The 24,734-nt window shown below is 32.7% G+C and overlaps 2 protein-coding genes across 2 annotated transcripts; one reads left to right on the top strand and one right to left on the bottom strand.

The window, feature by feature from the left end:
* Window positions 1-808: 808 nt before the first annotated feature.
* Window positions 809-4,761, bottom strand: LOC145559192 (uncharacterized). The gene is made up of 2 exons (XM_081620629.1): window positions 1,939-4,761; window positions 809-1,404 (listed from the first exon to the last, which is right to left on the bottom strand). The coding sequence occupies exons 1-2, from the start codon at window positions 4,550-4,552 to the stop codon at window positions 1,058-1,060; spliced, it is 2,961 nt and encodes a 986-aa protein (XP_081476755.1). The 5' UTR covers window positions 4,553-4,761; the 3' UTR covers window positions 809-1,057.
* Window positions 4,762-9,458: 4,697 nt separating this feature from the next.
* Window positions 9,459-14,278, top strand: LOC145559183 (malate dehydrogenase, glyoxysomal-like). The gene is made up of 9 exons (XM_081620618.1): window positions 9,459-9,714; window positions 9,800-10,018; window positions 10,848-11,162; window positions 12,135-12,224; window positions 12,305-12,388; window positions 13,249-13,284; window positions 13,472-13,561; window positions 13,682-13,776; window positions 13,902-14,278. Exons 1-9 carry the CDS (start codon window positions 9,643-9,645, stop codon window positions 13,972-13,974), a joined length of 1,074 nt encoding a protein of 357 aa, XP_081476744.1. The 5' UTR covers window positions 9,459-9,642; the 3' UTR covers window positions 13,975-14,278.
* The last annotated feature ends 10,456 nt before the right edge of the window (window positions 14,279-24,734 follow it).

Below are 24,734 nucleotides of genomic sequence, written 5' to 3'. Positions count from 1 at the left end.
CACTTAGTACGAAATATTAGATTGAAGTAGGGCACTTCAATAAAACAAAGGGAGTACAATATCATTTTTCATCTAAATTTATACCACGAATTCATTCCTCCATACAATTTTTTTTTTTATTTTTTTAACTACAGTAATCACTAACAGGTTTAGTGTCACCAAGAATGCTTTGTCCCTCTGTAGCTAGGTGTTCTTTTATTTTCGGTAGCTGCTAGTTTCTTTTGCTTTCTTTGTTTTCTTTGAGTTGTATTTCTTCTCTTTGGACCTGTTCCTCATTTGAATATAAAAAAAAAAATAATAAAAAAAAAATAAATAAATAAAAAAAAAAGAATGCTTCAACCTCAAGTCTCCAATTGAGAAAGTGAAGTCCACAAAGATACCAAATTCATCTCATCCTCACTTCTACCATGTGACTCCCTCCCTCTATCAATCTTTCACAGGGAATAAAGAACATTACGAGAAGTGCCATATAACACTATGGGCTGGGCCGTGCCAACAAACTAGTAGCTTAATGAGTTTTAACGTCCAAGTTCAGCCTGACCTCAGGCAAAAGATGACCAAAAATAAACATGGAAATTTCAAATATGACACTGTTACATTTAACATCTATGAAGTACAAAGTTTATCTTTCGTACCACTATAATTATCTCATATGCAAATTATTACTGCTACGTTAATAGTTGGGCAAAGTTAACAAGAGAGTAAATTAGTACGGAGTAGGACTTAAGTTGTACAAAGTATTTACTCTCTTCTCTCTTGTGTTATTTATGGTATGAGACAAACTCAATGGAACACTCAATAGAGGAAATAATACAATTACGGAGGATGACAGAAATAATAGATTGATAAGGATAATCCACTACTCCGTATATACCATGTTATGAGCAGTTTTGTATATAGGAGACTAGGAGTTAGGACATTGGACAGATCACTTGCCATACTATTCTAGAATCTAGATATACAATTCTCAAAGAGAAGAGAACTAGACAAATTTTACAAATAATAGGATACAGACTAGAGCTCTACATGCTAACTAAGAAAACAATATATAGGAGGATCATTTTGTATCTACTGTCAATGTGACTTGATCCTTGAGCATATCAACAACTCTTCTCATGGTTGGCCTGTTCGCAGGGGAAGCTGATGTACAAAGGATCGCGATTTCAATCACCTTCTTTATCTGTTTATAGTTACATGTATCTGGATTCATTCTTGGATCTATCAGCTGCTTTGCTTGATCAAACTCGTGAGATTGTAACACTACTTCTGTCATCCATTTCACTATGTCCATGTTCTCCCCAAAGGATGCATCATTTGGTCTCTTCCCTGTTACTAGCTCTATTAGCACCACCCCAAAACTGTATACATCGCTCTTCTCTGTCACCTTGAGCGTGTAGCCATATTCTGCCACCCACAATCAAAGGCGAATTCAATCTTAATTTATGTTTTTAAACTCATACTCGTAGAATAAATCAAATAATTAATGGAAAGAATAGTCATTAGATTCTTAGCAGAGTAAATCGACAAATCGAGTATTTGTTCACATGTCATGTCAAATTGTCAAGCATTCAAGCAAAAGAAGACAATATGTATATAGCAAATTAAATCAAGAGAAAAGCAGTAGTGGTCCGCCAATAAATTGACAATCTTTAAACAAAGTTCAATTTTAGTACATTTTTTATCAGCTTACAGTTATTAGCAAGCTGTCTCATGACCCAAAGACAAAGACAACTTGAAAATTATCACAAAAATGTATGCATCAAACTCACTTGATAGATTAATCATACGAATTTTGAGGGACCCCATGTTTATCAATTATCAAAGCAATCCAAAATCATGTTAAATTCTGGTCTAACCCCACCATATATTTCATAAATTAGTCATGGCAGCATAGTAGAAATACATACCATAGTGCATTAAAGCAGTAGTTAAACTTACCAGGTGCAATGTAGCCATAAGAGCCAGCTATCCGCGACATGGCCTCAGCGCTCTCTCCATCCTTCATGCCTCTAGGCTTTATCATTGGCTTAGCAAGTCCGAAATCAGCAACCCTTGGCAGGAACTTGTCATCAAGCAATATGTTGTTGGACTTTACATCACGGTGGATGATAGCCGGGACACAATCATGGTGCAAGTAGGCTAACCCTTGAGCCGCACCCAAAGCTATTGCAAATCGTCGAGACCAATCTAAGATCTCACCACCCTTTTCTCCATGCAAAACATCTCCTAGACTCCCATTTTCCATATACTCATACCCTAAAGCCCTAAAACCCTCTCCTATACAACTGAACAACAATTTTACAATATTCCCATGACGTACACTCCCTAAGGTCTCAACCTCAGACTTGAACAATAAACCCATATCCATGTTCTTGTCCTCACCACCCCATAACTTCTTAACTGCTATAACATGACCCGAGTTGAGTGTAACCCTATATACCCGACCTGACCCACCAGACCCAATCACATTCTCTTCCGTAAGGCGAGAGAATATTTCTTGCTCACTAAACCCACCCCTTTGAAAGGAAACCATTTTAAATGGATGTCTCCTTTTCTTAAACTCACCATCTGTTTGGACCTTGGTAATGCAAAGCAAGGAAATAGAGGACATGAGAACAAAACCTAAAACCGATAAGAAAGATACCAAGAATGACACGGGTATAGGTTTAGGACACGATGGAAATGGTTTAAGATTTGAGCTACATAGTCTCGGGTTACCCAACAAACCATCAACACAATACTTATTATTAAAACCCGGAGGGACTTGTCCCTCTAGTTGATTATTCGAAAGATTGAACTCATTGAGCTTGAGTTTAGTCAACTCCTCCGGAATCTCACCGGAAAATAAATTATCCGACAAGTCGAGATAATTTAACACCGGCAACTCACCAAGTTGACTCGGAATCTCCCCGGAAAACCTATTCCTCGATACGTTCAAATCTGTCAATTGAACCCACGACCTCACATTCATCGGAAACTCCCCGGAAAACATATTCCCCTGCAATTCTAACTTCTGCAATCCTTTCAATTCCGTTATACAACTTGGCAACTCTCCAGTAAACCGATTTTCACCCAAATAAAGCTCAATTAATTTCTTCAATCCACAAATTTCCGAAGGTAAATTTCCCGAGAAATTATTGCCGGAAATTAAAAGTCTTGATAAATTAAACGAATTTGAGATAATAGGAGGCAGAGTACCTTCAAAATGATTATCCTGAAGATCAGCAGTATCAAGATGAGGTAAATTCCAGAAATTTTGAGGAAATTCGCCGGAAAAATTGCTGTTGCTAATTCTTACATAACTTAATGAACTGCAATTTCCATAAATTTCAGGAAATTTACTGGAAAATCTGTTGTTGAAGGTAATAATCTGCCAGAGTTGCTTCCCACTGCAAAGAGTCGTCGGAAATTCACCGGAAAATTTGTTTGTCGACACATCAAACTCATTCAATATTGATTTTGATCCCAAATTCGCCGGAAGTTCGCCGGAAAAGCTGTTGTTGAAAAGCTTTAACTGATAGAGGTTCTTATTTTCCGCTAAAATGGCCGGAATATTCCCTCGTAAAAGATTATCATTTAAATTCAGCGACCCTAGTTGTAAAGCGGCGAGACTTTCCGGCAACATTCCGGTGAGATTATTCTGAGATGCATCGAAAAGATATAAGTTCTTCAATTTTCCCAAATTTTCCGGCAACTCGCCGGAAAATTTGTTATCGAAAAGCTCTAATTCCCAGAGATTCGTTAGGTTTCCGATACATTTCGGAATCTCACCAGAAAGAGAATTTGTTGCGACATCGAAGCTTTTCAATGATTGTAAAGTACAGAGAGATTCCGGAATCTTTCCGGTGAGATTCGATTCGGTTAACCAAACAACCTCGAGTTTCGATAACTTTTCAATGGTGGTCGGTATCTCAGAAGGATCAAATAGATTGTAACCGAGTTCATAGTGAGTTAACCGAGTTAAATTGGTGATGAACTCGGGAAAAGCAGGGCCAGTTAGGTAGTTACTGAAGAGGCGTAAAACTGTTACGGAGGATAAGTACCGGAAACTCCGGGGAATTTTGCCGGAAAAGTTGTTGGAAGAGAAGTCTAAGGAAAACAGAGAGGTGAACTCCGGCGAGAAATCCGGGAGGTTGCCGGAGAATTCGTTGCTGGAGAGGTTGAGGGATTGGAGGTGGGAGCAGTAGGAGAGGGAGAGAGAGGTGACGTTGTTAAAGAAATTGTCGGAGATGGAGAGGTTGCGGAGGGTGGGAATGCGGCAGAAGCCGGAAGGGAAGGGGCCGGAGAGGTCGAGGTTGTCGAGGTTGACCGCGACAACGGAGGAGAGGGGGTTACAAGTAATGCCAGTCCAGTGGCAATGTGAGTGGTTATTTGTGTTATTGGAGTGATCATTGTGGATTAGCCAATTCGAGAGGCGGTTGTTAGGGTCGAGTATTTGGTTGTTTTTAACGCGGAGGAGGATGGTGGAGTCGGAAATGGGTGAGGCCGAGGACGAAGAGGAGTAAAAGAGGAGGAGAATGGTTATAGGGAGGAGGAGATGGGAGACTGTCATGGTGGTGGAGTGTGGTGGGATAGTGTGAGAAGCAAGTGGGGGGGAGTGTGGGAAGTTAGAGTTTATAGGGAGTGATATTGTGGTGTGGGAGTTTGTGGTTGGAAAAAAGGAGGAAAAAAGGGGTTTTTTGAATGGAAAAAAAACGAGGCAAATCTATAAAAAGTAATTGGTGTTTGATATTTTTACCATTTGCGGTTCACGGAGAAAGAGGGAGGGAGGTTAGTAACTTGCGAGTTTGGAAAGAAATTCTTAATAATGAGCTTTAATAATGAGCTTTTTTGGAGGTTTTTGAGATGGGTTGTGTAAAAAATGTGAGTGTAGTGTGTGAACGAAGGCATAATTAGTGTCGTTTGCTTCTTTAAGATGCGAGGGATGAACGTGATTTGTGCTTCTTCCTCCTCCCTACCCTCTCCTACGTTTCTTTTGAGCTGTATAGTGATCCTTTTTTCTGTTTTTACGACAGAGAATGTGCAATAGGATTAATGAATTATTTGGCCAAGAATATTTTGATAGAAACCTATGTTAGTAATTAGTTTTACGGAGTTTATTTTTAATTAAATACTATTGGAGAAATAAATAAAAAAAAAATGTTTGCACCTTTAAATTTTGTGTGTTTTTCTTAAAAAAAAAAATGTGTATGTTGAAGTAATGGGTAGTTTTAAATGCGAATTCGTAATGTGTTGGTTAACTTTTACTTTATATAAATATTTTGTATTTATAACATGGTAAAACGATTGTCTTTATATGAGATTTTTGTCGATTTTGAACCGTAGTTATGTCAGTACTATATCTTAATAAGTTGACAGATCTTATGTGTATGACACCTGAATTGAATTTGAGAAAACTATTTATAACCAATCGTTGTCTCCTAGGGTTTTAAACATTCTACTTAATGTCGAAAATACTAATGAGCAGATGTAAACCCTTATTACTCACTAATATTTTTATAAATAATAATTATATGCAAATCATTATATGATTAAATATGTTGTATTCTGTATATCATAGTAGTTGATTTATTGGTGAACCTTATATTTTGAAGGGTTATACAGCTAGTCCATAAGGGATTACTTAAAAAATTTTAACTCGCACCTTACATTTTGAAGGGTTATGTAGTTAGTCCACAAGGAATTATCAGGAGTTTAAACTCCATCCATATATATTTTATATATTTTGAAGGGTTATACAGCTAGTCCATAAGGGATTACTTAAAAATTTTAAACTCGCACCTTACATTTTGAAGGGTTATGTAGTTAGTCCACAAGGAATTATCAGGTGTTTAAACTCCATCCATATATATTTTATATAGAGGAAATACAATTTAAGACGACAAAATATTCTAATTATATCATAAGAGTTGAGGTTGATCTTTCACCCACCTAAACCTCTTATCTCTAGTTTCAATACAACTCATTTAATTAGTGAATGTCTAGATGGACTATTTACAAAATATTTTGTTGACACATTTAGCAACCATTTTATGCTGTAAGAAAAATAGGAAGAAAGGTTTCATATATAAAATAAATTAGAAAGATTTAATTACTTTCTTACTATATGAGTAGAATATACTAAGTATACTATAATGCATTATTGATAAGGTGCAATAAATTAGTTTTAAGGATTATTGAATCATCATACCCTAAAGATAAAGATTCGCTTTCCAGGATTAGGTCAAAATCTTCTTAGCTCGTGGATGTTCATATTTCATACACTTCTTGTATCTTTTTCGGTCATACAGGGGTAAAGATACATTAGGGCTCGGGTCCATGTCGTCAATCTGTCATGAATCAGGAGATTTATGCGTAAATCAGTTAAGAAATAAAATTATGTCTATTGCATTGAGGGAATACGTGACGTTTATAGACACGTGTGTGTAACTATTTTACTTTTCCTCCAAATACGAAAAAAATATATTATGAATGTTTTTTTATATTGTATTTCATATCAAAAATTATACAAAAGTAAAAAGTCTAATTCTTGTATATATTTACCCCGGTCGGGTGTGATGTAATTTTAGCTTCATCTCTACAACTTTAGATGTGATCAAGGTTAGCCCTGCCCGTTGGCCCGGCCCGATTTTGGGCGGGTTTTGGGCAGATTTTTCCGGCCCGAAAAATAATTTCTTGGGCGGGTTTGGGAATACACTTTTATGCATATAAAGTTGAGTTTTTTAAGCTCGGCCCGAGAAGCCCGCACAGCCCGACCATTTTGGGCGCCTGACCTGGCCCGAGAAGTGGGCATACTTTTTTAGCTTATGTCCGGCCCGGCCGCCCAATGATCACCTCTACAACTAAACTACTTCTCCATTACATCCTTCCATTATCAAAATTTGTTTATTACATCCCACCTAGGTATATCATATTCACACCCAAGTTTTTGGTATTATTTATAAATGTATTCATGTGCACTTTAAAAAAAATAAAAATATATGACATATGTACAAAGACTAAAAACAAGTGCATACCCTATATAAGATGCACCATTGCTATAACTTCAAATCTTGTATACTATAGGATCTTATTAGGCTAATAAATTTATCTTATACTCCGTAAAATAAATTGAATCTAAAGAATAAATTATGATGGTGTCATACAATCTTATTTTTGTGGCTATTAAAGGATCAGTGAGAAAAAGTGCTTATATGCATGTTTCATTGTTTGGCTTATACATGCGTAATAGTTGATTAGTTGTTTACTTCTGATAAGAGCTATAGTACAATTTTCAAGTCCAAAAAACTAAATTATTTTTCTAGTGATATTTATTTTTTCAATTAGATTTTTTTGAATGCATCCAAAAAGTGCGAAGGATAGATCTTTTTTAAGCAAATTCTTCCTAGTTTTCAGTACCAATCAAAAATTAAAAAAAGAGGCAATTGGAAAATCCAAAAAACCTTAGCATAAATGGTGAAAATTGCGTGGAAGGAAGGAGGAGAGAGAATAGTAAAAAACAAGGAGGAGGCGGAAGTCGATCTCGAGCAAGTAGGATAACGTATAATATGGAATGTGTTCCTTACTTGTTCTTATAAATGATTTAATGCAGCTGCTCCTTGTGATGCCAACAACCAAACTACATGAGGGCAACGTTACTTGCGCACCGTGTACCAACCGTATGCATCACCTTTTTTTTTTTTTTTTTTTTTTTAAAAAATTTTGTGGAGCCATGGAATCTTCAATTGCTACTATGCTAGCCCTAAATTCTGTGACCGTATGAATGTGTTGTATTACAGCGAAATGTTTAAAGATATGGGTGTGTAATAAGTTTGTCAAGCCATGTAATCCTCTAAAAACTACCGGCTTATCACCTAAAATTTGTAATTAACGTCTTGATTGTTTGGAATCACGAAGGGAACAAATCATTGTATACCTAAGGTAATGTAAGTACTACGTGTATCAAATGCTTATAAGAGCAACTACAATTGTTGGCTAATTTATTTAATAGCTTGGCATGCCACATCATCTTCTTAAGCTACAACAATTCAAGCTAATTATTGCTTCAATGGTTAAGCTAGTTGCAAATTAATTTATTTTTAAATTAATAATAATTTTTTATCTAATAAATATTTGCCAAGCTAAATAGCTCTACAAAGCTAATTTGCTTGCCAATCTAATCATCAAGATGTGCAACAATGGTGTAGCTACTAGCTTAAGATTTTTAATATTTGCAACCATTTTCCCAACCATTAGAGTTGCTCTAACCATTGTCCACTGTCAAATACTAATTATAAAAACCACTACACAACCAATATATATATCAAATGCTTGAAGCCAATATCAGATTTTACAAAAAAAAAACCTCTACCTAACAATTTTTTTTTTTTTTATAATAATATTGCGACAATTTTTTTTTTTTTTTAACATTTGTTAATGCATTACTTCAACCGTTGATATTTTTAATCATGTATTTTGTAATAATTATAAAGTAAAATTTTAACACAGTTAATGTTTAAATGGACTTAATAAGATCACATATGACTATTTTTTCACCAAGTACAATAACAAATCATAAAATGCAATTAAAGTGAAATATATCATATATGTGTGAATAATATACACAATAGATATGTTACAACTATTACAACTACAAAATGGAGGAACTGTATTTGAAATTAATAATGGATCAGCATAACTATTACCTGTACATTGTTTGCTTGTAGTTTTTTAAGTATAAAGTATGAAACCATAAGAGCCCATCACAGTCTTCAAGCCCAATTAAAAACAATGGCCCAAGGTAAACAAATGTAACATCTATGTTATCAAAATCATCTCAACAGAACCCGTCAAAAATAATAATAATAATAATAAAAAAAAAATAAATAATCTCAAAAGAAAAAGAAAAAAAAAACCCTTAATAAAAAAATCATCTCAAAAGAAAAAAAAAGGAAAAAAAAAAAAAAAAAAAAACCCTTAGAATGTCTAACTTAAAAATAATATAGATTTGTACATTTTAATACTTGTTATATATTGAGTATTTGAAGGTTTTAACTATAATAACGACAAAAATACTAACATTATGATTATAAAACAATAGCACAACAATTGCTATTGACATGTTCAACTAAGATTTGGTGCTTTCTTACTATAGTTCAATGACTTCAATCCTTACTCCCTAGACTACCAATGTGTCTTGTTATTCAATAATTCAGTAGTTTAATTCTAAGATAGTTTAAGACTTTAAGCAACATCAACTCTCATCTTGCTTCACTCACAAAATCATGAGTCACGACTTACCCAAAGAGTTAACGAGTACTAACACTATTTATTTTATCCGCATAACACGAGTAAGGTAGAACCGTATGTATCATAAATATACACATTTGAACACAAACCTTCCTAAGTTCCTATCAATCCAACACTGATAAAATTTATATTTATTCCACATTTCGACAGATCAAAAACCAATCCAGAAAAACACAAACTAACAACCATAGATTAAACGGAAGGCCAAAACCAATTTGGAAGTTTTATTTAGCAGGATAAGGAAAAGGGCCCCTCCTTCCTTAAATTTCTAATTTCATCACAATTCCCCAATTTCCCTCTCTCAAATCCCTAATTTCATCTTCAACAAATCTCTAAATTCCCAAAAATTCCAAAATGCAGAGCACATCGGAAGCAAATCAGCGGATTGCCAGAATCGCAGCTCATCTTCATCCCCCAAATTTCCAGGTAATTTTTTATATTTTTTTCTCTAATTTTTTCTCCTGTAAATTTCAATTTCGATGATTTTGAGAGAATTTTGAATGTTGGGTAGATGATGGAGGGAAATTCGAGCATTGGGAAGATGAATTGCAGAGCAAAAGGAGCAGCACCTGGATTTAAGGTGGCAATTCTTGGTGCAGCTGGAGGAATTGGTCAACCTCTTTCTATGTTGATGAAGATGAATCCTCTTGTTTCTGTTCTTCATTTATATGATGTCGTTAATACCCTTGGTGTTACCGCTGATATCAGTCATATGGATACTGGTGCTGTGGTACGTATGCTCCTGATTTTAGTTTTTATTGCTAATTTGATTGATTTTTGGTAATATTTTGTTGGATTGAGTAATTAGGACTGTTTGAGCTAGAATTGAGGTGTTGTTTATTTCTGTAGTTATTGTTTTTGCTTGAATTTTCTTTGTTTGATTGAAGATTTAAGTCATTGATCAATGTTTAAGAGCTCTTAGGAGAATTTTGTTGTTACACTAATGTTGGTAGTAATGATGCAGTGAGATATTTATGTTTTAAAATTGGTAGATTTGAAAAGATCATCAGTTTGATTTTGATATTGGGTTGATTGGAGTTGGGAGTAGACATGGGAAGGAATCTTGGGGCTCGGAGTTAAGATTGAATCTTATGGCTTAATTAGTTTGGGTATTGTCTTTTTTGATGGGAACTATATTGAAAATGTGAGCGACCAAGGTGGGTGTTTTAAGAAGGGAATCTTGCACACAATTGTAGGTTTATGATGGAGTTAGGATTTTTGGGTTTTTGATAATTGATGTATAATGATCTTGAAGTGAAGTTGTTGATCAAACTGCATGTAACTTGAGAGTTGCTATTGTTAGATGAATGCTTTGACAAACTGTTAACCCCAACTATAAGCTATTGGTTGTGGAGCAATGGCAGTAGCGGGGAGGAATAGGACTTTCTTACTCATTTGGTTAATTAAGATGTAATGAATTTAGAACTCGCATAAGTTAAAAATTCCTTGGAAAGAAAATTTTTGAATTTTTTTCCCTCCCACTCTTGCTCATCTTCCCTCAATTCCACTGGTTCTCACTCGGATTTTCTTGGAACTGATAACCATGTTTCACTTGGTAGGTGCGTGGTTTTGTGGGGAAAGACAAGTTGGATGAGGCCTTAACAGGCATGGACCTTGTCATCATTCCAGCTGGGGTTCCAAGAAAACCAGGGATGACAAGGGATGATTTATTCAAAATCAATGCTGGAATTGTTAAGACAATTTGTGAAGGAATTGCTAGATCCTGTCCTAGAGCAATTGTCAACTTGATCAGTAATCCTGTGAATTCTACAGTTCCAATTGCCGCTGAGGTTTTCAAGAAGGCCGGTATATACGATCCAAAGCGCTTGCTTGGTGTCACAATGCTTGACGTTGTCAGGGCCAACACTTTTGTGGTATGTCTTATTATTCGTTGTTTCCTTGTATACAGTATACTTTTAGATACTTCTGTCTTCATTTTTTGCTTTCCAACATATAATCCAAGTTTTATGCTGTTTACTTTTGGGTGTGACTATTTCATAAAATATTGTTATGATATCCTGATTTTCTCATCCTTGAATTAAGTCATGCTCAAACTTGATCACTCGATTTATCCTTTGCACGTTAAATAGGCTATGTCATTGAATTTTTTATTTGCAATAAATCAAATGACAGTAACGTGGATTAGTGATATCGCATTTAGCCCCTTACAAGATAAATGAGGTTTTTGGTTGTGTCCTCTGTCCATAATCCTTACACTTTCTTCTCCAAGGAAAGCTAGAATGAGCCTCCACATGAGGTACCTTTCTTTCCCACCTAAGGAAAGCTACTGATACAAATCAATTAGTAATTGGTTTACTGTTACCAATCAACAAACCCATGGATGAATATTCAGTTATTCAGATTACCTGCTCCCAATATGAATTTTTGTGGCAACATCCCAAACTATGCTAACTGCATATGAAACACTAGCGTGGTAGCACCATTACTTCTTCAATAACATATGCCCCCATAAATTCTGACTCTAGCTGCAATGATATCCCTGAATTGGTCCCCTGTTAGTGCAGTAAAACCTCTCTCTATTTCCTTCCAATGCATCCTATCCCTCGTGACAAAAAGTTTTCATCTGGACCAAATTTTTTAATCTTGTATTTGAGGTTAACGAATCCATTTCCCTGCAATGGGGTAACAACAACTTATTTATGCTTGACTTGTGGTTCCTCTCTTCTAATCCACCATGCTCTGCAAAGTAAAGACTGCATTTACTGTTATGGCATGAGCTCCTTGGTGGGCCTCATACATCATAACATGAAATTCAAATCTTATATGTGGTCTGTTATAGTTTCTGACTTTTCTCCTCCCATGAATTTGTATTTATATTTCTACAGGCAGAAGTTTTGGGACTTGATCCTAGAGAGGTAGATGTTCCCGTGGTTGGAGGCCATGCTGGTGTTACAATTCTTCCACTCTTATCCCAGGTCTGTAACTTGAATGTGTATCTGTTTTGAAATTCTAATTTACTGAATGGTGAAATGTTACAGTTTCTTCTTCGATGCAGGTTAAGCCTCCATGCAGTTTTACTCCTGAAGAAATCAATTACCTGACAGACCGCATCCAAAATGGTGGAACAGAAGTTGTTGAGGTTGTTTTTTTTATTCAACCCAGAATTTATTTTTAATTTAACTGATAATAATATTTGCTTGTCCATAAATCCTGATATTCTTGTTTGCTTGTCAAGCTTTTGATCTTTATTTTTTTAGCAAGTAGATGGTCTTTCCTCAACTTAGATTGTTCTTATACTGCACGAGCTTAAAAACTTTTCCTTTTCAAACAATTACCTAAATTTCTGACAATATATGAAATCATTTGCCTTTTCACTGCTTTACTCTGTAAGTTAATGCATCATTCTCAACACCTTTTTAATTAGAGTCTTTTCCCTCAATTGTTCTAAGTGAGAATATGGCCAATTGATCAATATTTCTCTTCGTTTGAAATTTTAGTACTACCGCCGTTTCATATTATTTGCAACGATTAGACATTTTTTCCTCTCCATTGTATGTCAAATCGTTGTAAATAATATGATTCGGAGGTAGTATTCTATATGTGGCTGACTTACTTTGATGCCTACGTTATTTTCTGTAGACCCATTCTATTTACTTGATGATATACAGATGCATTCTTCTATGCAGAAGTCTTAATGTCTTAATTGGCGTTTCCAAAACACAGAATATTTATCTTGTTTAGTGTTTTTCAAAATTTACGCCATACTTGGTTTGTGCGAGTTTAGGCTTGTGAATAGATAAGCAAGTGGAAGGATATGAAAATTATGCCTTTGCTCCCACTTTGTATGTTTTTCCTTGGAGCCTTCATTTGTTGCCAGATTAAGATAGAATTTTAATATTCATTTTATTTGGCCGATTTGAACTGAGAATGAATTTGCTGTTAAAGTATCAATGGGCTTGATCATTTTTTGGCTCTGAATATTTTTCTATTTTTTGGCAGGCAAAAGCTGGGGCTGGATCTGCAACCCTTTCAATGGTAGGTCGTAATTTTCAATTTGATTTTTATGTATACTTTAACAAAGGGAGGGGTAGGTGATTATTGTATTTTTCTAACTTAAGTATTTAATGATTTTTGGATTTTGATCAATTATTTTCACCCATCCCCCGGCTGCTCTTTTTTAAATGAAATCAAGACTGATGGAAGTATATTCTTCAAACTGCAGGCCTATGCTGCTGTTAAATTTGCCGATGCCTGCCTTAGAGGTTTGAGAGGAGATGCTGGTGTTATTGAATGCTCTTTTGTGGAATCTCAGGCATGTTAAATTCTCTCTTGCACGTACACACTTTATTACTTTTTATAAACATGTGCTGCTACTTTTCAATTCTACTTATTTCACCTGATGGGAGAACAAAGATTTATTTCTTACTTGTAGGTGACTGAATTGCCATTCTTTGCAACAAAAGTAAGGCTTGGTCGCAGCGGAGCCGAGGAAATTTTCCCACTTGGCCCTCTAAATGAATATGAAAGGTACATGAACTTATAGGTTACCATTTGAAGCTGAATTGAGAGTATATAAGTATATAGTACTAGTGTTTTGTGATCTTTCTATGAAATTTCTTTCTGAATATAACTTTCATGATTGTATGTAATAGGGCTGGTTTGGAAAAGGCGAAAAAAGAGCTGGCAGTGAGCATTGACAAGGGTGTGTCCTTCACGAGGAATTGAAACTCATAATTCGGGCAAACTTATAGCTGGTGATTCTCTTGTTTGTCAAATGTATTTGAAAAATTGTCATATAATCTGATATGATCGTTAGACATTCAGGAGCATGATAGTTTCTTTTCTCTTTTATGTCGAAATACTAGATCCATATTTACTTGTGTTAGGGTTTCTTACCTCCTTTCTTGTAATCTTTCATCTACTGTATAAGACTTTGTAGCTCATAGTGTACAGAAAATGACGTAAATCCTGTTGTTAAGTGAGCTATCAGAAATCTGAAAATAAATGTGGCTGTGAAGTCCATCTCAAATCTTCCTCTTGTATTCTCTACTCTTTAGCATGTTAATTAGCAAAAAGTTGACCTGAATAATCTCAAATCTATCCTATTCTTTGCCTGTCAAAAAAAGATTTTTTTTTTTTTTTTTTTTTTTTTTTCATCTATATATTTGATACAGCATTCTTATATCGTTGTGAGTTGTGACTGCTTTCAAAGAGAAACTAAGAAAGAAAAACTAACCTTTTTTTATTTTTACAATTATTATTAGATTTCTCTAGAATATGGGTTATTGTTGAATAATCTAAAGGTATTAATCTTTGGAAAAATTGATGGGAATGATCCCACCTTTTGAGCATCGGAGATTAATAATCCCACCTTTGGGATATTTTTAAATAATCCCACCTTTGTACCTAATTCACTCCTAATAGTCCCAACCGGTCATGGAACTTGTTATAATGTTATAACAAGTTACTAGACACGTGCTGGCTAATGATTGGTAAAAAAAAAAAAAAGTTTATTTTTTTTTAAGAAAAAATAAAAAAGGAAATTAATTGATTAATTAAAAAAATCACCCACCAGCCCCAACCACCTTCCCCGCCGCCTGTTCCGGCCGACCTCGCTGCCGGACTCCTCTGCCCCATAGCGCTGACCGCCTAGACCGCCTCCCAGCGCCGAAGCCACCCTCCCCCTCCCCTGAACCAACAACCTCCCTCCACCATCACAAAAAACCCTCGAAACTAACCACCCCGCAACCCTCAAAGACCCTTTATCCGCCTCGTTCCCTCGTTTCGATTCCGGCAGCTCTTCCCTTCCCCCGTCATGATTCCGCCTCCTTGCCCCATTTAATTTCTCAATCTGATGGTTGCTGGGATCTATGTTGCGGCCTCCCTCTCCTTTCCTCGATCTGATGGTTGCAGCCCCAGCCAGCCACGGTTGATCGCCGAATTGCAGCAACCAGATTGGAGCTCGCGTCGTCGTCGTCTGGACTAGGTAGGAGGAGTAGCGGCGACTGGGTGGTGTTCTAGGCTCGACGTCCCGGCGATGCGTCTCGGCTGATGGTCTGGGCTCGGCGACGTGTCTGGTTTGGTTTGATGGTGGCGGTGGGGAGGTGGCTGGGGATGGTGGTGGTTGTTTTAACATATTTAATTAAATTAATTATAATTAAAATTAAAACTTATTTTTTGACCAATCACGTGGTGACACGTGTAAATTAAACTTAATTTTAAAAAAATTACCCACCCAATTGGTTCCAAGTCACTTGGGATCATTAGGAGCGGATTAGGTACAAAGGTGAATTATTTAAAAATATCCCAAAGGTGGGATTATTAATCTCCGATGCTTAAAAGGTGGGATTATTCCCATCAAATTTTCCTTAATCTTTTGGGATTATTCATGTCAATATTCTTATTGTTGTGGCATATTCCTCTATTGTATGGAGAAGAAGATATGGTTGGTAAATGGTAACTTGGTATGGATTGTTAAGAGAGCATCGTTGTACAAGTGTTGGTTATAACGGGATTACTACTTTTTTTTAAACCTTTTGACAATTGACAATGATTATGTAAACTTTTATCCGTATTTAAATAAGTTCATATATGGATTAATTTGATCGCAAGGTTATTCATTACTTTTAGCCGGATTTTGATCGAGTTCGTTTATGAGTTAGGGTCTGTTCACATTTACGAAGCTGAGCTGAACTAAACTGAACTAATTGGAGCTTAACTGAGCTGAAATGAATATTTTATGAGAGAATGAAATTAGGAGTTGAACTGAACTGAATTGATTGGAGTTGAATTGAAGTGAATTGAACTGAACTGAAATTAAGCTGAAATGAACAAGAAAATTTGAGTATTAGGTAGTTTAGCACTTCTTTTTTTTAAGATTCTTTAATCATTACAGTAATTTGACGGAGAATATATTGAAAGTGATGAGACAATGCAGTTATGTAGAAGATGCAAAATAATTTACTGTACAGAAAAATCCATCCAAGCACTGTTAATAACTTTAAGCAAAAAATTCAAAAATATCTTGTGCAGTTGCTACATACTATATGGGCAAAACCGTAATTTTTATCCTATGCATAAGGACCACATGATTCGAAGCAATACAAGTAAAACATGGAAAAGATAATCTATCTATACATATTATACTTCCTCCGTTTTTTTTTTTTAATTGCAATGACGTAATGTATGAAAACTTACATTATTCACACACATTCATTTAATCTTCTTTTAGGAACTATACGTCGGAAAAATAAACTCGTGTTGGATCTTGTTAAATATGTTTGAAATACGCTTTTAAATTATATCTTTAAAATATTTGAGTTACAAAATGTGCATTGACGAGCATATAATTTCTTGCCATTTAAAAAAATAAAAATAAAAAAAAAATAAAAAAAAAAACAAAATGAGGAAAGAGTAATGTATTTTGTAAACACAATAGCTTTATTTTATTTCAAATTAATACACAAAGTATTCTTTTAATAGCATGATGGTTGTCAAATGACAAAAATCTCTTATATTTTAGGAAACAAACCAAAATTTTCAATTTTCCAAAAAGTGGACTAAAGCGGCCCGAAATGAAGGCCCATTGGATTTAGATTAAACTAAGTGGGCCCGAGAATCTATGGACATGCAACATCACATGCACCTTGTTAATAATACCTCATTCATTTATGTTAAAATGAGATCATAACATACCATGATCTCATTTCACATAAATAAAATCTAAAAAAATAAAATAAAAAAAGAAAAGATGGTTTAATGATAATGAGAGCAGACACGTGGAAAGCAGTGAATGAAGAAAAGAAACAAGTACAGATAATCAAGAATTAGATAGTAGAAGTAGGCCCACCTGAAACTGAAAGGGAGGGTACTTGAGTGACGTCAGCAAGGGGTATATCAGTAAATAAAGTGGAAAACCGAGTGCAAATAGTAAAGTAGAAGACTGAAAATCCCAGATTCGCGGGACTCCCAAGAAAGAGAGTGAGTGGTAATGAGTTTGACTAGATTGTACGGATCATTCTCAATACTGTCCTAATTTACGATATACTCCTGGAATCTAATCTACCTACCATTTTTTTTTTGAAGGGGGCAATTAATTCTACGAAAGAACAGGAATAGTAGCTGATTTGTAGTGAACCCGATTTTGCTATATTTGCTCTGGATGAATCTTACCCGTGTAATGTACTCTCTATCTCGTTTATCCTCCATAGGATTTTCTCATGTGTCATAGACATTGTACTTGTAGGTAAGGGTGTGCAAAAATCGGACTGGGTATAGGGATGTAATCCATGTAGATTCGGGTTTATTTTGATTATGATATTTTTCAATGATTTATATTTTTACTCTGTTCATTCAACCTAAAAAAATTGGATATATTTTATTGATCACTAGGTTAGCACCCGAGCGATGCACAGATTTCACAGTAATTTATCTTTCGATTTTTCTAAATTTTGTTTTTATTTTTATTTTTTTTTTAGTTCAAAATGTTCATAAGTTCACTTAAATTGACCTCAACTATGCTAACAACTATTAAAATGACTCCAAGAACCTAATATCTACTTAAATTACCAAAATAATAGGTATGTATTTTAAATCAATTACCTAAATAATACGGAGTAGCTATTACCTATTTAAACTTAATTAATATTTTGTTTTGAAAAAAATAGCATTTGAAAGGGAAATATTTTCATGAAATTGCGCCACGTGTACAATTTTTAAAAAAGATGACATCGGCGGTTGCTACCTTATTATAGACTAGGTTAAGTCCCGTGCCATGCACGATCATAATTAAATTTTACAACAAATAAATTACAAATAATGGTGTAAATTCAACATTAATTTATCTAAAAAAATTATTTGTAACAAAATAACTTGAATTTTAGTTTATACCAAATTTAGAAGCTATAAGGTTTTAATTTATAATTCGTATAATAAAATTAAAATATTAACTTAGATTTGTACCCATATGCGAATTAATATACATCTATCCTTAAATTATTAACACATTTTCACAGAAATATGAAAATTTATTTGATTTCATTTTACTTTAGAATAATCAATATTTCGAAATCAATTTTTTTAATATATTTTTAGTGCGTAGTAGGAGTTTTTATTTTTTCTATAATCATATAAATATTAGAGTAATTAGATTAAATTTTCCAATATATGTTATGTATACTATAATAGAATGATTTTGTTCTTATAAACGTTATATAATTTTAAGATTTATATAAAGTATGCTACAAAATGATATTTTTTTTAATTAAAATAAATTTTATTGTCAAATGATGAATGTTGGAGAAAAAAATTGATATTGATAATATTATAATAATTTTGGAAAATAAAATATTACAATACCTTTTTTTTTTTTTAATCTATCTTAGTATTTATGTAACTAAAAGTTTCCTAGTATATAAAATATATGTACAAAAAATCGAGTATAATGGGATTAAATATGTTGTGAAAATGGAAATAACTATTCTTGTAGGTTATAAAATGAATGCCATTAAAATATCGCAAAAAAAAAAAAAAAAAAAAAAAAAAAAAAAAAAAAAAGGAAAGAAAAAAAGGCGGGAAAATTTTTAACCATGAAATGACAAGTGTCATTCTAGGTTTCGCCTTTAGTATAGGTTTATAAATTGGATTTTGTATTATGCTTAACTAGAACGTACTTGTGTTATTATTACACAGGATATTTACTCATTGCGATGAATTTTTTAATATTTTGATTTATTAAAAAATGTAAGTAATAGATAGGTATGAATCCTCTTTATATAATAGACAGTTATTAATTAATTGGAGGTTTGGAGTTTTGTGGTTGAACGTTGAAAAATAAAACTCTTAAATTATACGTCGTGTAATATATTATTATATATATAAAAAAATATACTCCTTTTGTGTATAAATAAATGAAGTATTTTAACTTTCACGGATGGTTGAAATTAATAAAATACTACCTCTGTTTTTTTAGTTGACACCTTTTGATTTTTACACTATTCACACAGTACATTTTGACTCCCTTTTGTGATTTATAGATACGATAAAATATAGTCATGTGAGATCTTGTTTGAATTGCCTTGATATATATTTTATTAATATCCACTTTTTTTTTTTTTATAATTTTACGATACTGATAATTTGAGATATTTAGTGTTAAAAACATGCGTCGCCAAGCGTGATAATAGAAAGGTGTCAAGTAAAAAAAAAAAAAAAAAAAAAAAAAAAAAACGGAGGTAGTAATAAATAGTGGGGTTTTTTATGGTGACCATTAGTTATTGTATAGTAAAATATTATTAAAAAAGTAGAAAGAATATTATTAAAAAAATATAGAGAGTTTCACTAAAAAAAAGGAAAAGTATTATTTATTTAAACATGGTCAATTGGCCGCAAATGAAAAATAGTAGCATTATTTAAACACAGAGGGAGTACTAATTAGAATACCAATTTTATTGTTTAAAAAAAAAAAAAAAGCAAGCAAAACCTATTATTAAAGGATCAATTAGTAGGATCAATCCCAACTTTGCTCCGGGCCATGATTAATCCCAACTTTCGTTTATTTTTTATTAATCCCAACTTTATACCTAATTAGCTTCCATTGCACCCTATCGGCCACCTAACTTGATATAGCAACTTACCAAACATGTGTCTGCACGTGATCGGTCCAAATTTGAAAAAAAAAATAATTAATTAATTTATAAAAAAAAAACTCTAACCCTAACCAGTAGGTGGCAGATCCTACCGTTTTCAGCAGGGTTCCTTTCTTCACCCGCCGTTTTCTCCCCCTTCCCCCTCCGTTTCCTCCCATTCCCCCTCTGTTTCTGCTCCTTCCCCACCATCCGCTAAAATTATTCCATTTAAAAATTGAATAAATCTACCTAGAAATAGGTTAGAACTAGACTGAGTTGAAAATTTCTTGGTTTAACCCCAATTCCCGTCAAATAAAATTTAAGTTTTTATTCACGCATCCATGTACAACCTTGTGATCTTGTGGATATATGGGTACTTAATAATTGTTTCTGGAAACAAAATTCTCCTTAGCATGTAAGGGTATTTTAGGTACCAAGATGTCCAATGTCATCCAAATTTACTTGAGTTCCGCCTTGAAAGGGAGTCTAAGAGCTCTACTTGCAAGACAGAGAAAATAAGTTGTCCCGAGGGTTCAACCCGAAATCTCCCCTTTCTAGATATAGAGTATAGAAGAAATGAGAGATTAGAAAAGGTTACCCATCACTAATCATTGGCTGCTATTTATAAATGTACTTTCTTGAATAGATTAGGGGTAAATCTGTGAATTTTGGTGATTAATGGATGATTAAGAATGATGGGCTAGATTACGGAGGGGTAATTGTGTGATTTGAGGTGTATTAGGCTTAAGACATGTACTAGGCCCAAACATAAATAAAACTTACTTAGCTCGTTATTAGTTATTTACTCTGTGTATTATTATTATTATTATTATTATTATTATTATTATTATTATTATTATTATTATTATTATATGAAGCTTGTGCGATGCACGATTTGTTTGTTTTTTTAAAACAAATATTTTATGTATTTATGTGATAAAATTTGTTATTTTATTCATTGTACGTATATCATTTAACACAAATTCTTACATGTGGCTGACCACACTGGGGTTACTTCGCTAGTGTACTGTTATAGAAGTTATTTGGTCAATGTTACGTACAAGGGTTACTTTGTTAATGTTATATTACTCGGTTAGTGCTGAATAGGTTATTCGGTAAGTATTATCAACGTTATTTCGTCAATTTTATATATAGGGGTTACTTTGTTGTTTTACAAGCGGTCACACAGTATAGACAATCGCACACCAGACGAGATGTTCATTAACATTTTTTAAAAAATAAATTATGAATTTTCTTTCATTCGTTATATATTCAGATAAAATTCCTAACGTCAAAAGATAATATTTTATATTTATTTAATTTAAACTCTAAAACCTCTTATTTAATTGGCTATAACTAAAATCTATAGTGCCACATGGCGAGTTTAAAATTTATAATCCTACTTGATGCTCTAAAAACTCGAGAAAAAACTCTCTTTTATATATATTATTATTACTAGATGTAAGCCCGTGCGATGCACGGTTTTTAAATATTTCATTTTGTATATATTTTTGTAATTTCTTAATATTGTTTTTTATTTTCTATTCTATTAACATTAATTTAAGGTAAAATATTTTATTAAGTTTTAAATTATTCTTATTCAAATTTTACGTATATAGAACTTGAATATATAAATTGAAATAAATATTATATCATTCATCGGATAATTAGATAAAATCATTAAATCAAAATATATTTTTTAATTTCTAATTATTTGTTAAAATAATATAAATCCTAATGTAAAAGATAATATAAAAGATATTTTTTTTTCTTTTCATAATTTAAATATTAAATTACTATTTTTTGTTTTCAATTCTCAAATTTCATTTGTTAATTTTTTTCTTAAATGGCGACTGAAAATTAAAATTCTAAATTAATTATAAATCTAATTTTTCATTGGTCGAAATATTACTTTTGCTTATGTGGCGTGCGATGCACGAATTTTTATATACATTTTGTATATAAATATTTTTTTTTGGTGATCTCTTAATTTTTTTCTTGCATTATAAGTTTTACATAAAACCATCAACATCAAATGATAGTTTATATTTTTTAAATATCAAAATATAATTTTTAGTTTTTTAAATAATATAAATCCTAATATCTAAAGATAATTTTTAGTTTTGTAACAAATAAAAATGATAAAATTTAGTGTTCTTAAATAATTAAAATCCTAATAAATTACTATTCGTCGTTTTTACCTACGTGGCAAAAATTTAAAATTTCATTCGTTAGTTTTGTTTAGGTGGGGAGTGATTTTTTTAATTCTAAAATAAAATAAAAATCTAATTTTTGATTGGTCGAAAATATATATGTGGCGCTCCCAATGCTCTCCAAAAATGCCTACTTGGCTACTTTATTTATATATATTAGATTATTATTATTATATATTATTGTTGTTGTTGTTGTTGTGGTGGTGGTGGTGGTGGTGGTTGTTGCTGTTGTTGTTATAGTTATTATTTATTCAATTTGAGGAGATAATAAGTTTTAGTTATGAATTGAATGATCTTTAACAGCCATAGAGATATATTAATTCGGTACAAATTGATTATAACAACTTTTTAATAATTTTAACCCTATACCTTTTTAAAAGTATGAGAAAACACTAATGAATATGTGATGACAAGTTTATCTTTAAAATGTTTGTTTGCCTATAATGCTCCTATTCATATGAGGTTATTAATTGCATCTAAATTATTCTTTGTGTGAATTAATGAATCAACTCTTATGAATAGTGTTTGAACAACTATACCCTCTAAAAATGTTTATTTACTTATTTGACCTCATTAATTTTAATTACCATTTTTGAACTCCTAAGAACATTATGGAGACATTTATACCCTTAAAAATATTTGTTTACATATTTTCTCTCATTAAATGTTGTCAACAACTGAAAGGGCTCTCTAAATGAGTAGCTATGGCATGCGCATTGCGCGTTTTAGCCACCCTAATTAATTTGAAAATTTGATATCATTACTCATTTTTTTCTCCCTTTGACTTTTCAAGGTCTATCTTTATAACACATTTTTAAACATTTATAACTCCATTTTATATGTGTAAATTAAAATTATAGAAATTTGATATTAGTAATTAAAAGAAAATTTTGTATTTTACCACCCATTAATAACACACATTTTGAATTTACCTCCCAAAATTATTTTATATTACCACCCATTAAGTTAAATAAATATTTAAATCACCCCACTTTGCCTCTTTCCATTCATTTTTCATGTTAGGACTTAGGAGGCCCACTTTTATTATTTCCCTCCTCTTTTTTACTTCTATTCTCTCGATTCCCTCTATTACTATTCTATCCGTACTTTACTCTACTCTTCTTCCATTTAATTTCTTCATCTTCCAACATTAAATCAATTTCAATTCTTCAACCTTTCCACCATTAATGAAATTAACCTAAAAAAAAAAAAAAATCAACCGTTAAAACGACCTCTCTTTCTCTTATACCCAAAAAACATAAACTAGAATCATAATATATCTCCCCTTCCTTTCTCTCTCTTCGGTGGCGCCTTCTCTGTTGCGGTTTCTTAAGGTAATTTCTCTATTTGACACAAATAATTTCCAAGAACCATAATTTTAGAATAACCCCAATTTAATTAATTTTAGAATAACCCCAATTTTATTGCCAAGAACCCTAATTTGCCAAGAACCCTTATTTTAGAAAAACCCCTAATTCTATTGCCAAGAACCCTAATTGTGTTTGACAACATCACACAAATAATTGAGCTTACATAATTGTGACTTTAATGTCTTCACTTGTGTAGGAGAATTATTCAAATTATAGCTTGCAAAAATTCGGAGAATTTAAGGGCAATTGATATCAATAATATGGAGGAGTAGTTTCATACAACAATATCGAGGGCAAAAAGTAAAAGAAGGATCAAATTAGTTGTTATGTGGGGCCCTTTAATCGAAAAATGACCGGAAAGAGACAAAAGGTGGTGATTTAAATATTTATTTAATTTAATGGGTGTTAATTTTTTTTTTTGGGGTAGTAATTTCAAAATTTGTGTTATTAATGGGTGGTCAAATACAAAATTTCCTTAATAAATATAAAATGAGATGAAGCCAATAAGACCTCACTTGACTATATTATCTTGTTACTGATTAGTTAGAATTTACAATCAAAGTTTAAACAGTTTGACCCAATAATTTATAACGGGGCAAAAAAATAAGGATAGTGGATTAGAGGGGATATTTACTCATCTTATATACAATAATATTTACCAACTTTAATTTTTTTTTTTTTTTTTTTTTTTTTGGGAAATGGAAAGGGCTTGTTTAGTTCACCTTGTGTTTATTTATTTCAGAAAAAAAAAAAAAAAAAACCTTCATAACAATTTAAATAAGGGCATGTTCTCATTTACTGAATTCAACTGAACTGAACTGAGCTGAGCTGAACTGAACTGAACTGAATATTTTATAAGAGAAGGAAATTAGGAGCTGAGCTGAGCTGAACTGAATTGAGCTGAACTGAACTGAAAATAAACGTATGAGAACATGCCCTAAGTTCATATCAAATCATTGTTTAATGTGCAATTTTACATCGCTAAATATCTTTAATTTTGTAAAGAAAAAAATTATGAAAATCACATATTAATAAAATACATATTATTATTAATCTAACAAGACCCCACTTGATACATTTTTTCCACATAGATTACCGTATATTTAAGGTCAAAGCTTGTTCAAATTAGACACATTAATAAAAATAAGGTGAACTAAACAAGCCCTTATTTCGTTTCTATCACTTTGGCATTTTTTTCCCCTAAAACCTTATGTTTCACTTTGGTGGCGAAAAATACTTCATCACATATTTGGCTATTTGCGAATGTCATCTTACTA

Source organism: Chenopodium album, chromosome 1 (assembly GCF_948465745.1).
Source record: "Chenopodium album chromosome 1, dcCheAlbu1.1, whole genome shotgun sequence".
Classification (NCBI taxonomy): Eukaryota; Viridiplantae; Streptophyta; class Magnoliopsida; order Caryophyllales; family Amaranthaceae; genus Chenopodium; species Chenopodium album.
The sequence above is the reverse complement of the archived record's forward strand: the minus strand, read 5'-3'. Positions and strand labels throughout refer to the sequence as shown.

Coding starts and splice junctions, on each gene's coding strand:
- LOC145559192 (XM_081620629.1), bottom strand. CDS start 4,552: ATGACAGTCTCCCATCTCCTCCTCCCTATAACCATTCTCCTCCTCTTT. Junction 1,405..1,938: donor TTATGGCTACATTGCACCTG/GTAAGTTTAACT, acceptor TGTGGGTGGCAG/AATATGGCTACACGCTCAAG.
- LOC145559183 (XM_081620618.1), top strand. CDS start 9,643: ATGCAGAGCACATCGGAAGCAAATCAGCGGATTGCCAGAATCGCAGCT. Junction 11,163..12,134: donor TCAGGGCCAACACTTTTGTG/GTATGTCTTATT, acceptor ATATTTCTACAG/GCAGAAGTTTTGGGACTTGA. Junction 12,389..13,248: donor GTGGAACAGAAGTTGTTGAG/GTTGTTTTTTTT, acceptor ATTTTTTGGCAG/GCAAAAGCTGGGGCTGGATC.